Consider the following 15,891-nt stretch of genomic DNA (forward strand, 5'->3'; position numbering starts at 1 on the left):
AAGCTTGCTTAGCAATAACCTTTTGATGCTAATCCCCTCTAGAGTCGCAGATTTCCTTCTGGACCTCTGTCAGGTCAGCAGTCTTCTGGTGAAGTAAAGACTATAGCAACACTTGATCTACTAGGAAAACACTTTTATAGCTGACTGGCTTCATCAGGGTCGTTCAGGCCACATAAAGGCCACAAGTTAATAAAGCTGTTTCCCTCTCCTGTGCACTTATGGAGTCAGGGAAGTTGTGCCAAAAATGTTTGGAAATCAGCAGTTTTTCCCGTGCTTATGTAGCCTTCCGTCCCAGACTGGGACACATTTTACAGTCTTGGGAGACCTTTGCAGGTGCTTTCAATTATTCAGTAAATTAGGATTATATATTTTATTTTAATAACTCAAATAACTTTTTTAATCTATTCAAATGTTCTTAGATGATGACCTTTGGGTTTTCATTGCTCATAATAAATAATCATCAAAACATACAGATTAGAAAAGCTTGGAATATTTCACTCAGAGAAAAAGAGGGAGTTTGTTTATTTTCAGGAGGAGGAAGCAGAAAAACACTAAGACATGGGGATGTGGCAGAGATCCACCATGCAGCAGGACAAACACTCCGAACTTACAGCAACAATGCAGTTCTTTATATTAAAGTATATTCTATTATGGTGCGTTAACACGAAAAGCATTCTGGGTGTCTGATTTACATCAAACTCTATGGTGAACACCATCAAGCAGGGTTAAAAGGTCCTGCAGTGTGTCCGACATTGAATTTCAGGAATCTGAACTTTCACAGCTTGACGCAGAGCATCAACCAATTGGAAAAGCTGATCCAGATTTCTGGAAAATGGACACTGCAGGCAAAATTGATGGCTTCTATCAGAATATAAAACAGGAATTTATATATATATATATATATATATATATATATATATATATATATATATATATATATATATATATATATATATATATATATATATAGGGTTTAAAATCTACTGACTTTAAAAAGACGGAATAACAGAAAGAAAAGATGTCATTATCATGCCACTTAAACTTTTACTTACTGAAAATAAGACCAAGCTACTTTCTAGAGCATTTCAATATCAAGGGCGTCGAGCTTCCAGGGTGTGCGACCTGAAAATGCACAATCATCTAACGCCTAAAACGCTCTTGTTGTGAACGCAGCATTAGAATGACGCCATCAGGGTCCAGATCTCAATTCAACTTAGAATATTTGTTATAGTGCAAAAATAAGTGACACATCATAAATCCTGATGAAATCATAAGAATTAATGCGTCATTAATGTGGCTCCATCCGCTGATTATTTTACTGGGATTTATATCAGGTTAGTCTGATTTAAACCATCCAGCTTAAAAATGGGGTCATTTTATGTGTATGAGCACTTATAAAAATGAACTGACTACCTTTCGCCTACTGATTCTTAATTAATACATGAACCTGATGTTCTGCCCCCTCAGGTCAGCCATGCAACTTTTTAGAGCCTCCCACCCAGTCGGACGGGCCGCTTCCAGAGATGGCAGCTGGGGTCCCTGTTGTTGAGCATAGTTCACCCCTTGATGTTCATCCAGAGGAGTCGGACAAGGACAGGTGAGGAGGATGAAGACGGGGATGAGAATCGGCTAGTGAGCATGAAGCGATGTGAAGTGATGGCACTGGGGGAAGATTTGAATAGAACGGGAAATTGGGCAGAAAAAGTCCACTGTGTCCACTGGCTGGGGGAGTGTGGTAAAACTCCCTCAGCGGTCTGTCCCTGCTGTGTGCTAGCTCTTGTCATGCTGCCCGTCGCTCGCTAGCTAACAGAGCCTGCAGTTTTGAGAAGGACCCTCACGGAGGTGAACGTGGACCCAGCCCCCCCCCCCCATTGCCTTCCCTCTCCTTTTATCCTCTCTCCTTCATCTTCCTCACATTGGCATGCCTTCTCCTTCTTTGCTGTCTCTTTGTGTGTTTCGGTTTTTCTCATTTTAACAATTTCATCGCAGTTTTTATTGGCCTCAGTTTGCAGAGTTTGCACAGCTTAAATTTTAGTATAATTAGGCACAAAATAGCACCATGTCAGTTTTTTTCACAGTGCATAAATAAACTTGCATTAAAGCGATTATTTGCTTCCCTAGGTGCAGCTTTCCTGCCAGAAGTTAAGTTTCGATCTTCAGTCGGACATTTTTGCGAGCTATATATTTCCTGCCGTACTTTAGCTGCTCAGTCAATGTGCTTTCTAAGGTGTCCTTTGTGTCAAATCAGGACTCGTCCTGCATCCTCGCCTGCGTCAGTTTGTGCGATTACATGTTGTTGCCAGGAGCCTCTGGCGTCTTACATGGCATGCAGCTTGGACAGCGGTTCAGTAACATGTTCAGGGTGTCACTCATGTTGGGGGGTGTGCATTTGTACGTTCAGCCGTGTAAAGGGCAAAGGGAAGTGTGTAACGGTGTGATGTTCCGTGTTTTTGCAGACGGAAGCCAAGGTGGGTGTCAGCAGAGACACGGACAAGCTTCAGGCACCAATTTCTGTTCACATATGATGCAGACAGAGAGCACAACGCTCATAAGCAAACACACTTTACTCTGAGTTATGTGTTCCTGTTATGATGCAACACAAGCTGGCTAAGTATGTTAAAAGTGATGCGAAGGGACTAGCTGGATTATAGAAAACATCTGAATTATAGATATCTTCATTGTTTGAAAATGGAGAGTTAAGCCTAAATGAATGTAGAGGCAGTGCATGGCTAACTATACGTCCTCTGAGTAGCATCCAGACGCTGCCTTTTCTAGTTTTCTATTTTTCTATGCATGTCATCTCATGCATATCAACTTTTCATTCAGAATCTGTTTGTTAGTTTTTTTTCCTTTTTATCTGTAAATCTTAAATTAATTTGATTCATCCATCATCTTCTGTACTGATAATTAACTATAATCCCATCCTCACATCTATCTGTAATTTGAATGTTTTCATTTTTTTCCACTGTCTTTTGGGTCTGTATGTGTCTTCTTCCTTTTTCTCTTTTTTTTTCTTCCTGCTGGAACCTTTTATTTCCCCACATCTTCATCCTGTCCCTGTTTTCTTTCACCTTCACCATCCTGCTCCTCCTCGTCCTCTCCTTACCTTCCATCCCTAAAGCAGGAAAGTGGGACGCAGCGAGAGCGCACGCGTGGACCGGCACTCGTCTCGGCGCCGTGGCTCTTCTCGTAAACAGTCACGCTCCCGTAGTGACGTGGACCTCCAGCCTCCTTCATCTGCGACAAGTCCTGCCCCGCTCTCCCCGCAGCACCTCCATCCGTAAGATGGACAGCCACTCTTTTATCGCAGCGTCTACGGCTGGAGAGGCTCACAGCAGGGACAGACAGGATGTCCACTACTCTGAGATGAAACAATCAGATAGAGAAAGAGCCTCCTGTTTGGAATAGAGATGTTAAAAGAAGAATGAAAGTTTCCTATTATCATGCAAGCTTTTCTATTTACCTAAGGTTCATATATCTGTATAGAATTTGCGAAAATGAACTATTGCACTGTTTAAATGCCTAAATATAGTATTCAAATGTTTAAAGTTTCACTTTTATGTTGCTTTGTAAATGAAGCAGAATCCTCTATAATTTGTCCTTTTTGACAAGAATTGCAACAAAAACAAAACAGTTTCAGACTGAAAACGGATTTATACAAAATAGGGGTTTAAGATATGCTGTGTGAAATATGTGTGAAATTGACCCATTTTTATAGAGACTGATAGAGATCCACCCTAAGTAATACGTTATTGAAAACTGGGCTTTGTATTAGTTCAGCTGGAACATTTAATGGTGGTGTAAAAATATGGGTATTTGGGAGGTCCAGTTAGGTTCATCCGTATTGAAAATAGATATTGTGAGAAATTAGAGAATCACGATGAAGCGAGTCACAGAAATGATGGCTGCCTTGTGTAAGTTAGGTCACTTGACATCCCAAGGAGTTAATTGAAATCCACCATAATGAAACTCAAATGAAACCTTCATCCTTTTGCTTAGAAATGACAGAGTTACTAGGAAAAAAGAAGATTTGTGAAAAACAGTTAGGAAATGCTATGGTTTAAAATGCATTTGGGGAAAAGTTGTCCAACAGCATATGATTGGATCCTCATCAGACTGGGGAAAATAGTTCGGACTACTGAGAAAAAAAAATCAAAGGGACAGTGTGTAACAAATGTGGATTTTTATAATCAACAATCAAGTATTTTTTAATAACATATACTCCAAAAGTCTAATGATATCACATCAGAAATTAAAGCCTTCTCATGGCTTAGATTTACCGTAGTAGTTTATAAAAGGGTTTATCGCCATTTTTGATCAACAGTGCCAGAAGGGGCCAAACTTGTCAGTCTTATGCATTTTATCTGAAAAGATGCTGTTAGTGGTGGAGGAGTTTTAAAAAAAAGCAAAAACAACCATATATCATTCTACCTTACACTGTCTATTAATATGGAGGACCATTCATCCTTTTTGTCAAGTGTGATGCAAGAGTCTGTATCAGTGTTAGTTTTACAAGGTAGAGCCAGTTGATGAGGAAGCAGAGTTTCAATACAGAGGCAAATGTTTCAGGTTTTCAGCTGGACAGGAAAGGTAATTTATTAAGGCAGATATGTTTTTATTTTGGCGTTGTGTTAGAAACAGGGCAGTGTAGTCCAGGACCTCGTCTGACCAACAGAGAAGCCTAGTTTGTTTATTAGCCTACACTGGATGCTCTGCGATGCAGCTGTTATCAGCTGTTATTCTTCACAGGAGTCATAACAGCTAATCAGCATAGGGTTCTTTCAGCCCTGTTCTCCAAGAAATGTTGTGTTTCATGGTTTATTTTAGTTGGTTCTACAACAATGACTGAGGTTGATGTTTCCCCTCTATTCAGAAAGAGTAGAATGTCACTCCCCGGCTTCCGTAGTAAGTCTTTCACATTTGACTGGAAGGCAGCAGTCAGTTGTTTGTATTACATTTAATGCACCACTAGATGGAGGTAAATCTTACACACTGTCCCTTTAACTTTTTATACAACCTATCGGGTGTTTTGTGAGGCAACCACTAGACATTGCACCTCCCCACAAATGTATTGTATTTTATTCTTAACAAGATAGTGGTGGCATCATGGTCTGTGTGCTACTTAGTAGCATTCTGTGGAAGGCTAGTAAAGGAAGAGCAAACACGAACAGTAGTGTAGGAAAAATAAAGATAACTAGACTCATTTTGTCAAAGAACTGTGACTTCAGAAATTAGTTTCCAGCAAGATAACCACAAGCATACAGTAAAGACTATACATAGACTGTTAATCTAGTTGAATGTGAATATTTAGTCCCTGTCCAAGATGGCGGGAGATGAGCTGTTTTAAGTGAAAGAATGGGGGGTGGAAGTGTCCAGATGTGCTCACCTGACTAAAACCTTATCAGTCAAACTGAGAGATGTGATTGCAGCCAGAGTTGCATTGACTAAAAAATAATGGGAATATTTTCATCATAATCTGATTTATTTCATATTTTAACAAATTGTTATTATTTTGTAAACATCTATTCACCTTTGATGCGGTTTTTCTGCAGCTTGGAGAGTAGCAGCTGTGTGTTACTAGGAGTTTGTTAATGTGCCTTTCTTGCACTACTGTGCTGGTAAGCATTAGTTTAAAAAAACAACCAGGAAGTAAATACAGCTTTATGTTTTTGCTTAATAAAAAGTTTTTCAAGCTCAATTATTCCATAGGACAAAATTAGCCTTGGAACTAATAATTGGTCATTTAGCTGTTTTTTCCCTGGATGTTAAATCTCAGTTTTATCCTTGAGGAAGATAAGTTATGATCAACCAGGCACCTCACTTCTATTCTAGCTACTAAGTATTTTGCCACCATCAGCCTGTATGTGTGTGTGTGTGTGTGTGAATGGTTGCATGACTAAATGTGGTGTAAAACGCTTTGAGGTCTTCTGACCTAATGAAGTCCAATACCAAACAGATGTGTGGTCAGTTTGGAGTTATCTCTAGAACCATGGATCATCTCTTGTTTTAGAGCTCTTGATCTTCAGACCCCCTCACCTGGGCAATCCAGCCATGCTGCACTACAGATTCCCCCTCTTGATCCACAGCCACCTGGAGGCTATCTTGCTGGTTTTCCAATGTTGCTGGTGACTTTTTAATTCTGCCACCATGTGTTGCCATGATACAGAGGATGCCCTTGAAATCTCTTTGAGACGACCTCAATGGATTTGCAGTAGTGCTTACCCCAATTTCCTTCCACATCCCAACAAGCATCTGTTTTTATTGCTTTCTCCCAGATCTCCTCAATTCTGCCTCCTACAAGTTTCAAAACATATACTTGGTTGTATGACCAACTTCAATCTGAGTGTTGTAGCTGCCAGTGACAAGCAGAAGCAAGTAGGCCTGTTAAGAAGTTCAAGTGGTGTCTTGTGCCTGAATAAAGGCTATATATATTTTTTTATACACTTCCAGGCCTTTGAGATAGCAGCTGAAAATACAGTTCAGAAGGCCTTTTGGCATAAACAATAAGCTAGACTTAAAAATTCCTTGCATGATACAATGATTCGAAAAAACTGGACCTAGCATTGTCAGGTAGCTGAGGACAGAGTAACAATGTCATTGTTCAGAAAGAGTCTACTGGGCAATATACATGTGATAATGTGAGTAAGAAACCCTATTCTAAAAAATGAAGAAATTTGCTTCATTTTAAAGCTGTAGAGCAACATAACTAGTTAAGCTTCTGATTTACTTGCAGTAAAACACCTTTCCCTAAAACTTTACAAAAGTGTAAAAGGCTCGGATTATTATGCTTGGATTATAGTGATTGTAAACTACTTTGTCTCTCACCTGTGTTAGTTTGGAAGGACCCGCTTTCCCTTCTGAGGTGCCTGGCCAGCCCCCAACAAGTCCCTCTCCGCAGTTGGAGGAGATTGATCCCCGTCTGCAAGAGTTGGAGCAGGACCCGTCCAGCTGGAGGCAGCTGGCGTCCCCTGAGGCTGTGAAGAGCCTCAGCAAGAAGGAGACCAAGAGGCAGGAAGTCATAAATGGTAACATTTAGCTATACGTGACGAAAGCAATGGAAAATGTGCATTTCCCCCCCCTTTTTTTATGCCACTCATTCTGCACGTCCTGATTTCCCTCTCAGAGTTGTTTGCCACAGAGCATGCACACGTCAGAATGCTGAGTGTCCTTCAGTGGGTGTTCGCCAAGCAGATGGAGAGGGAGCAACTCTTGACTGCTGTAGAAATTGAAGCCATTTTCCCAAACCTCGAGGAAATCATTGAAATGCATTGTGAGTGATGCTCTTATCACACAGCTTTGAAATATTTTGCATCTAGAACATTTTCAAACAGCAACAGAATAACAAAACCTTTATATATCTGGTTGTTGTTTTTATTTGTAAAATTGAGCTTTTATTTCAATATAAATCATTGCTATCAGGTTAAAGTAGTTAATCAGACGAAGAGAAAAGATGTTTACGTGGTTTATTTTTCCGGCCAAAAGGACTGAATAGAAGAAAAGAGAAGTTGTTCTCTAGACTGGGAATCAATGCTGTCTTTTGTCTGCCTCTGAATTCTAGATAATTTCTATGAAAACCTGAAGAAACTGCGTGTCAATGAAAACTATATAGTTAAAAAAATCAGCACGACATTGCGCAACAGAGTAAGTTCATTCTCTTTCTTTGTTGGTTATGCATACAGCATCAGCATGTTCGTCGTCTTCTGTTTTCCCCCTGCATCTCACCGTGTTAACGTGTGTGTTTCAGTTTGATGGCCACGAGGGAGAATGGTTTCAGAGACTGACTTCCAGGTTCTGCAGTCACCAGACCTGGGCCCTTGACCAGATCAAGCAAAGACAGAAGAAAGAGCCCCGCTTTAATGCTGTTATACAGGTATTATAGTGACTCCAAAATAATAGATAGATGAATAAACGTAGATGCATTCCACATATTGTATAAAAAAGGCTTTCTTAGCTCTGTTTTTTGTTTTTTATGGGAAATCAGGAAATTGTGACGACTGCTCTAAATCTTGATTCTGTTGATCTTAAGTTACGTAGCTCTACGGTTAGGGTGAAGTCCAAATGAAACAAAACTCCATTTGTGTCCAAACAGTAATGTCCAAGTCAAGGCAAGTTTGTTTCATTATTTCATATAATGAACATTTCAATAACATTTCAATAACAACGCACTTTAAAGTAACCTTGCACTGCAAGCTAGATTGTCACAAGATCTGATTTTCCAGTCTCACAACAAATCCATCTTGACAAACTAATACGTCTGTCTCGTAACAACCAGTTGCCTGGACCAATGACATGCCAGCAGTGTTTTTGGGGCGGGACATGTAGGAATCACGACAGTCAGAAGGTCCTTGTTGGGGCATTACAAACATGGCTACACTGGAGAACTCACCTGTCGATATTGCAATTTATTCAGTTTAAGCTAAAATAGCAACAATTTCCCATTTAAAAAAGGAGCAAATAGAAGCACTTTGTGCATTTGCAGATGAGAAAGATGTCTGTGCTTTTCTTCTGACAGAATTTGGATAAAGTTTGATTTATCAGCGTACTCCGCTAGTGTGAAAACACTCAAGAAGCTGTGATTGAATGAAAGGGTATTATGAAAGGCGGGTTCTAGCTGGCACGTCAGCCGATCAGCTCGAAGTATTGTACTGAACATCTCTCCTTATTACGAACGGACTGAATAGCAGCCATCCCTGTAGAACTGAACTCAGTCTGAGGCTACGGCCAGGTTAACTTTAAAGTGCTGTACATGAAAAAAACATAAGTACATTGCAGGGATAGATAGGACAAGACCGCTCTAAATAGAAACCTTAAGTTCTGGGCTAAAAGGCTCAACTTTTTTCACATGCTTTGAACACTAAGTGATGCAGCTATTTTATAGGCTAATAAGCTATGCTGTCAAAACAGCAAAACCATGAAATTATAGGACAGGTCATAGTGGAGCAATTATGGAAATTCCTCTAATCAAATCAATGTCAATTCAACTAAATCCTTTAGATCATTTTGCATTTCATCCACAAAACCATTTGTTTTGTTCTCCATTTTACTTTTCAATATAACAATATTTATTATTGCTGAACACTTTTAAAAGTTTTAGTTTCTGGTTTTATAGGAAATAATAAACGAAAATCTCTCTTTGGTTTTTCTGCAGAACAGAATTGGCTTAAATAGGAAAGGTTTAGTCTGATTTAATCTTACTCACTGGGAGAAAAGCACATGTAAATATTTTGATTCATCTGTACGTGAAACTCTGACTCTTTGTTTGTTTGAACTTCAGGATGCAGAGAGTAAGCCCCAGTGCCGCAGGCTACAGCTCAAGGACATTATTCCTACAGAGATGCAGAGGCTTACGAAGTATCCACTGCTGCTGGAGAACATTGCTAAGAACACAGGTGCGTTGTGTGTTTATGTCGTAGTACCGCTTAGCATTTGTTCTGTTTATCCCAATCCCTCATCATGTATTCAGTCCAAGTTCTGTGTAGCATATTTTGCTCAGGTTTTTCCAGAAGCAGCCTGGATTTGGAACTGGCTGCTTGACATTGGTGAATTCAGAAACAACATTTTTGAAAGATCAGGGTTTCTAAGCCACTTTCTAGTTCTGTATGGCCAATCTGCTTTATTCATTTAAAGCACTGTTGCACACAAAGGAGGATTTTGTTATTTGTCATGATTGTTTTTGAGATGCTTTTTAAGAGTAAGATAGAACAAAAAAGTATGCAATATTTGATTAGAGCGTAGCAATGAGGTAATAAATGAGGTTATACATTTCTTTATTTAGATAATCATGAAAGACCAAAAGGCTTGCCTCAGTTTTATTTTATTTTCCTTTATAAAATTTTTGTTATTTATCTAAATAAACATTTATTTATTTTTAGTTGTTAATCTTTTTGTAAAACTAATGCCATTGTTGATTTCTGTAGAAATAAATCTAACTATATTGTTCTTCCTAGTTTAAGTATTATTTTTCACATGGAGCAAATGTTTATTTCTTTAGGTGTATGCTGCTAATTAAATTCTAGCATGACAGCCTTATAACTAAATGAGAGGAGCTAACAGCTGGCTTATTGTCATGTGTTCCTGCTAATGTAATCATCTGTGTTTTATTTCATTCAACTTAGCAGATAATAACTTAAAGAGCAGCATAATTATTTTAAAAAACACTTATGCTTAAATGACACAGATGATTAGTCTTTGTAGAGATCATTGTGACTTGGTGCTTTTTTCAGGCCTCTTTGTAAAAGCCGATCTGTACTCAGCTCTGAGTTTTCTGCCTGTTTTAACAGAGGACCCAGATGAGAAGGCGGCTATCCAGGACAGTGCAGAATGCTGCAGAAAGATCCTCAACCATGTCAACGAAGAGGTCAAAAGCATGGGGAACATGTTGGTAAGAACCACATAAACCAGCACCAAACAGACTGTTATGTCCATACTAGGCGTCTGTGGGGTCATTGGAGGGTTTCTGCTTGTTTAGGCTTCAGTGTTAACATTTGAAACAGCTGTCTATGTCTCTCTTTGCCCCCAGACTCTGAAGGAATACCAGAAAAAACTGGACACATCAGGACTGAAAGCCAGCGTTGACCTTTATACAGAATATAAGGTACTTTTCTCTAAAAAGAAAAGTTTGATTTCAGCTCATCCTTCTGTTCTCTGCTTTTCTCATCTTCTTTTCCCCCCTCAATATTCAAGAACCTTGACCTGACTCAGAGGAAGATGCTTTTCGAAGGTCCGCTGATCTGGAGGGTGACCAAGGAAAAGGCTATTGGTAAATAAATGCATATATTATTAACAGAGATATACCAGGATTATTAATAAAACATTTAGCAGAACCATTATTAAAAATAAAAACATGTATTATAACAAACATTTTGATGTTTCAAGTGTGCTGCATTATAAGAAACTGCTTTTTTAAATCTATCCTCCACATATAAATATTTATAGTTTAGGCCTATCTTAAGATAATGCATTCTTTTTTCATTTCCCTTTTTCATATGTGCACATTTAAATTACAATAAATGGAAACACAGCTGTACTGCACCTGGTGGAGTTCCCCTTTTGTATCAATTGAAATAAGTGCTTTTAACCCCAATTTGATAAGGGCTTAAAAGGTTGATAGACTTAACTATAAATTCTTGTGGCTTTGAAATCATTTCAGTACATAATATGTTGCTGTGAGCGATAAACAGAACAATGATCTGCTGTCTGAAAAGGGAAGGAAAGAAATTTGGTGAAGCTAAAGGACATCTCTCTGTCTCTTAGATGTTCATTGCTTGCTGCTGGAAGATCTGCTGGTCCTTGCACAAAAGCAGGAAGACAAGATGTTGCTCAAATGCCAAAGTAAGAGTAACATTGCGGGGCAGGAGGGCAAGCAGAGTCTGAGCCCCATTATAAAGTTGGACTCGGTTTTCCTCCGTGACGTGGCAACAGGTTAGTTCTTGTAGCTATCTCGCAAAACTTGCAGGAAAACTTTCAAGTACTTCATTCCTGTTTTTTGTTTTTCCTGTTCTATCAGATCGAAAGGCTTTATATGTGATATTCACGTGGGAGAATGGTGCTCAGATCTATGAGCTGGTGGCTCAGTCTGTTGGAGAAAGGAAAACGTGAGTGTCAAAGCAAATCGTCGTCGTAAGTTTCTTAAACCTAATGATAAACTGTAACCTCTCTTATTTGTGTGTTTTATAGTTGGACTGATATGATCAGGTCAGCAGTAGACGATCTGAAGAGAAATGGAGCTTCCCTGAAGTTGCCTATTACTCCTGGAGCTGGGATGTCTCCTCTCAGCCCATCCATGTACGTGTTCCTGTGTGTCTTTAGTCAAACCACTGGAAAACAACTTTTTGCTGCAGTTCTGCCTGAAAGTCTTTTGGGTCTTTTAGATCATGCCTCTGTCAGCTTTGCACATGTAGAGCCCAGGTTTGGCTGATTCTTCTTAACGAAATAGATCTGCCTCTGTTAGATTGGATGAAGAGTGTCTTTACTGTAAACGGCTATTTTTACTGATTGTCACTTTGGACCTTTCTGATATTTAACCACATGTTAATCTAAACTGCTCTGTTGTGGCTCTTGCTGTAGCGTTTAGTCAGCAGCTTGCAGGTTTTCTTCCATTATTTACCAAAATTTTGCTTTATTATCCTGTCATCTCTAACCAGCACTCCCACATTTCCTACTTACCGTACTAGCAAACAAGCCAAAGTCTTTACTGTCTTTACTGAGCAGCTTTACTTATGTAAATATTAAATCCGACTCATAAAGGCTATACTTAACAGCTTCAATAGACATAAGATTGTACAAAATAGAGATAAGTTTAATGATGGAAGCTACATTCAAAGTAAAGAAAATGGCAAAGAATAAGAAACTGTTAATAACTGCCTGAGGCAATCCTCAAAAAGCTTTCGTAAAGTTTGGTGAAATAATTGTTTTAGTTTGATGTGATAGGAGCGCGATGTAAATAACTGTCAAAGCGAGTCGCAAAAGAAACACAAGGTGTCTGTATAGCATTGGCCCTCATTAGCATCTTAATTCTCCTAAATTAGTTTTTTTTTTTTTTTTTTTTTTTTTTTTTTTTAGATCTGATCACCTTAGTCTGGATTAGCGTACAATTTATGGATGAAAAAATATGATTAAATGAAGCTATATTTAAGATTGAACATGAAAAGGTTAAAAACAATGATTGACTCCCTTTATCTTTGATTAGGTTGAATCCGCCGTTGAGTCCATCAGAGAATGGCGGTTTAAGAGGCAGCAGTGGTAAGGCCTCATTGGATGTATAGCACTTTTAAAAATGCACCGTCATTAGATTTGTCCAAAGACTAATGCCAACCCCTCTCTCCATCTTCAGATCAAGAAGAGGCCAGTGTGACAGATGACAAAGCTGTACATCCGAGGGATAAACTGATTGAACTGTTGACCGACAGAGGCCTGGTCCATGTGCTGGATCAGTCCAGCGGCGGTCAGGAGAAGGTGGCCAGCAGTGCTCTGGATGAAGGTGATCCATCGTCTCATTTGTCTTTCTTTTGTGTTTGGTTCTCGTGCCTCATATTAACTTTAAAACACTGAATCCCTCTCCTCTGTTAGTCATGTCACTGAAAAGATTGCTGATCGGCAGCATCAGTCTGTCAGAGGACTCGCTGCCTGATGAAGAAAATGAAGAGGAGCAACCAGAGAAGCCTTCTCAGGACACAGATGGCTCCCAGCCAGCAGGTTAAAGATTTGATCACCTTCTACTGCTAAAATAATTCATCTAAGGCCAGCTGACGTCTGTAACTTGAGTTATCTTTGTTAACAGAGGAAAGTGAGTCGACAGACAGGGGATATATGCAGGTGAACGCCAGTCCTTCTAGGAAGGAAGATGGAGTAAAAAAAGAAGATGAAGACGGGAGCATCAGCGCCCCGCTGGTCTTGTCCCAGGAGAGAATGGACGAAGTGTGCAGGAGGCTGCAAAGCCTGCAGGAAAAGATACAGAGACTACAGGTGAATAAGGACGGAGATGAATGGCTGTATCAGGAGGAGAGCAGATTGTATGACTGGAGCAGATAAAGATGTGAGAGGAGAAAAGATTGAAGGCGAGTGGAAAGGAACAGCGTAGCTGGCCATTTCAGCAACGATAACTTAAGTAAGGAGGAGGTAGTGGGCAAAATAGGGCCAAATGGTGCAAAAAGAGAAACTAGAGAATAGAAAACCATTTAACCACTGCTGTTACTGCTTGGCTGAAAATTGCCTTGTGAAATTGGACTTGTCTAAAAATGGCCATTATGTCCGGCGTTTGCAATGGGATGTGTCAGGGAAGCGGCGAGGGAGACGAAAGGTGGATGTTAAGAGGAGGAGGCTGAATTGCTTTTGTCAGTAAGTGAGTTTGTTCTCAATTCCTGAGATGATATTGATTTTCTGGGTTTCAGGCTGTGGAAGAGGAGCATCACAAGTTGAACGAGGTCCTTTCAGAGTTCTCGCTGGAAGGCGGTAACTTCCAGTGAGATGCGTTTTTGCCACCTGCTGGCCACAAGGTGAGAAAGCCGCTAGAGATGCTCGAATTAACACACGATAAAACCATCAGGTGGGATTATCTATGCTGGGTGCTTCCAAAGCTGTGCCTGGAAAAACAGTAAAAATGGAGAGACATTGGAATTCTTTTACTCCAGTGGCATTTTTATAAGGTTTAAAGCATATTCCTCAGTATGATAAACATCTAAAAGTAAATGTTGCCCTTTTATATCATTATCATAAAAAAATCCTTTTAGTTTCAAACCTTTGTAAAAAAAACAAAAAAAAACATGCTTTTTTTAAAGAATTTAAATTGATAAGTTCAGTTTAGGAAATAAAAAAAGCATTTTGATTATGAAATTATTTGTAACTAACATAATTTGATTTCAAACAACATAAATAAAAACCCCAAAGCAGCACCTGGTAAGACTGATAATCAAATCAAAAGCATTTAGATGCCAAGAATTACAAAAAAGAAATTACTTGTTTTCCAGAATCATTCCAGAAGTTATTAATTAAAATTATTTCACTTTGTACATTTGGACCACTGTGGATCAAATGGTATCTGTTAGGATATCATGTTTTTAAAATATATTTTGTCAGCAATAGGTAATTTCACATTTGCTGACGTATTTTAGATAATAGGAACCTGATTAAAGTTTTTATATTCAAGTTGAATGTTATTATGCTGTAAATGTTTGGAAAATCCATGCTTTTTAAAAATGCATATACTTTGGATAATTGTATTATCTAAATAGTTATTTAGAATAAAATCTCTAATCCCCAAATGTATCTGTTAATTTCCAGGAATATATGTCTTAATATTTTACTTTTCTAATTAGTGTTTTCAGCACCTTTTGATGATTAAGCCTGGAGGCCCATTTTCCATCAACCACAAGTCAAGCAATGGCTTCTTCTCCAGTTAACCCTCAGAACATCGATATAGTTTTAAATGACACAATCTGTGAGAAAGAGGCGGGACGCTGAACAGAACTGTATCTTCATCATAAAAGAATAAATAGGTTAATAAAATCCAGTAAAATTACAAATTGAACTCATAGAAATGTGTGTAGTTAATGAAATGTATAATTTAATTACGATAATATTTATTGATCTCACATTGGAGAAATTTACTGTACCTCTGCATTTAACCATTCCCCTTGGAGAGCAGCGGGCTGCCATCTTGGGGCATCTGGGGAGCAGTGTGGGTTTTAGGGTCTTGCTCAGAGACCAGAGTGGCAGTCTGTGGGAGTGGGGCTCAAACTCAGAACCTCAGGATTCCAACCTCTATGCCCCAACTACTAGGCCACCACTCCCCATTTACTGTGTTTATCACTCTCCCAATTATAAATATAATTTAATGTATTTCTGAATAGGGGGTATAAAGAAGTAAAATTTATTTAATCAAACCCTCATGAGCAGAAAGAAGAACTTTATCAGAGGTGGTAATCTCTCCAAAGCTCCCTGTTTAAGAACTAAAGCATTTTTTAAGCATATTTTTTTAGGTATAGGAAATTGTCTTTCCCAAGAACAAAAAAAAACTAAGTCCAAGGTTTCTGCAGGTCATTAAAAATCATTGTCATTAAATTATTTTAGTTTAAATCAAGGCCTTAATTGGCATCGAATTTCATGTGATTATTGTGGCATTTATACATATATACACACATATATATATATATATATATGTATGTATATAAAAATATATATATATATATATATATATATATATATATATATATATATATATATGTATGTATATGTGTATATATATATATACATATACAATGTCATACACATATATATATATATATATATAAACATACATATATATATATAAACATACATATATATATACATATATGTATATGTATATATATATATAAACATACATACATATATATATATACATATATACGTATA

General features: G+C 38.4%; 1 protein-coding gene across 8 annotated transcripts in view; it reads left to right on the forward strand.

The window, feature by feature from the left end:
- arhgef1b (Rho guanine nucleotide exchange factor (GEF) 1b) overlaps window positions 1–15,891 on the forward strand; it is a 65,501-nt gene that overhangs the window by 46,103 nt on the left and 3,507 nt on the right. For 6 of the 8 annotated variants that reach the window (XM_038268127.1, XM_038268131.1, XM_038268130.1 and 3 more), the window contains 19 exons: window positions 1,468–1,597; window positions 2,457–2,468; window positions 3,122–3,280; window positions 6,835–7,025; window positions 7,124–7,270; window positions 7,559–7,641; window positions 7,745–7,870; window positions 9,275–9,389; window positions 10,281–10,381; window positions 10,520–10,594; window positions 10,684–10,759; window positions 11,254–11,421; window positions 11,507–11,594; window positions 11,677–11,784; window positions 12,689–12,741; window positions 12,833–12,979; window positions 13,069–13,194; window positions 13,280–13,464; window positions 13,890–13,994. In XM_038268127.1, coding sequence (XP_038124055.1) covers window positions 1,468–1,597; window positions 2,457–2,468; window positions 3,122–3,280; window positions 6,835–7,025; window positions 7,124–7,270; window positions 7,559–7,641; window positions 7,745–7,870; window positions 9,275–9,389; window positions 10,281–10,381; window positions 10,520–10,594; window positions 10,684–10,759; window positions 11,254–11,421; window positions 11,507–11,594; window positions 11,677–11,784; window positions 12,689–12,741; window positions 12,833–12,979; window positions 13,069–13,194; window positions 13,280–13,464; window positions 13,890–13,964 — 2,165 coding nt within the window. In that variant the 3' untranslated portion in view covers window positions 13,965–13,994. The remainder of the gene's footprint in view (window positions 1–1,467; window positions 1,598–2,456; window positions 2,469–3,121; window positions 3,281–6,834; window positions 7,026–7,123; window positions 7,271–7,558; window positions 7,642–7,744; window positions 7,871–9,274; window positions 9,390–10,280; window positions 10,382–10,519; window positions 10,595–10,683; window positions 10,760–11,253; window positions 11,422–11,506; window positions 11,595–11,676; window positions 11,785–12,688; window positions 12,742–12,832; window positions 12,980–13,068; window positions 13,195–13,279; window positions 13,465–13,889; window positions 13,995–15,891) is intronic. The other 2 variants (XM_038268129.1, XM_038268133.1) reach the window with 2 other exon arrangements.

This window comes from Cyprinodon tularosa, unplaced genomic scaffold (genome assembly GCF_016077235.1).
Source record: "Cyprinodon tularosa strain WSP-4 unplaced genomic scaffold, ASM1607723v1 ctg694, whole genome shotgun sequence".
NCBI classification, from domain to species: Eukaryota; Metazoa; Chordata; class Actinopteri; order Cyprinodontiformes; family Cyprinodontidae; genus Cyprinodon; species Cyprinodon tularosa.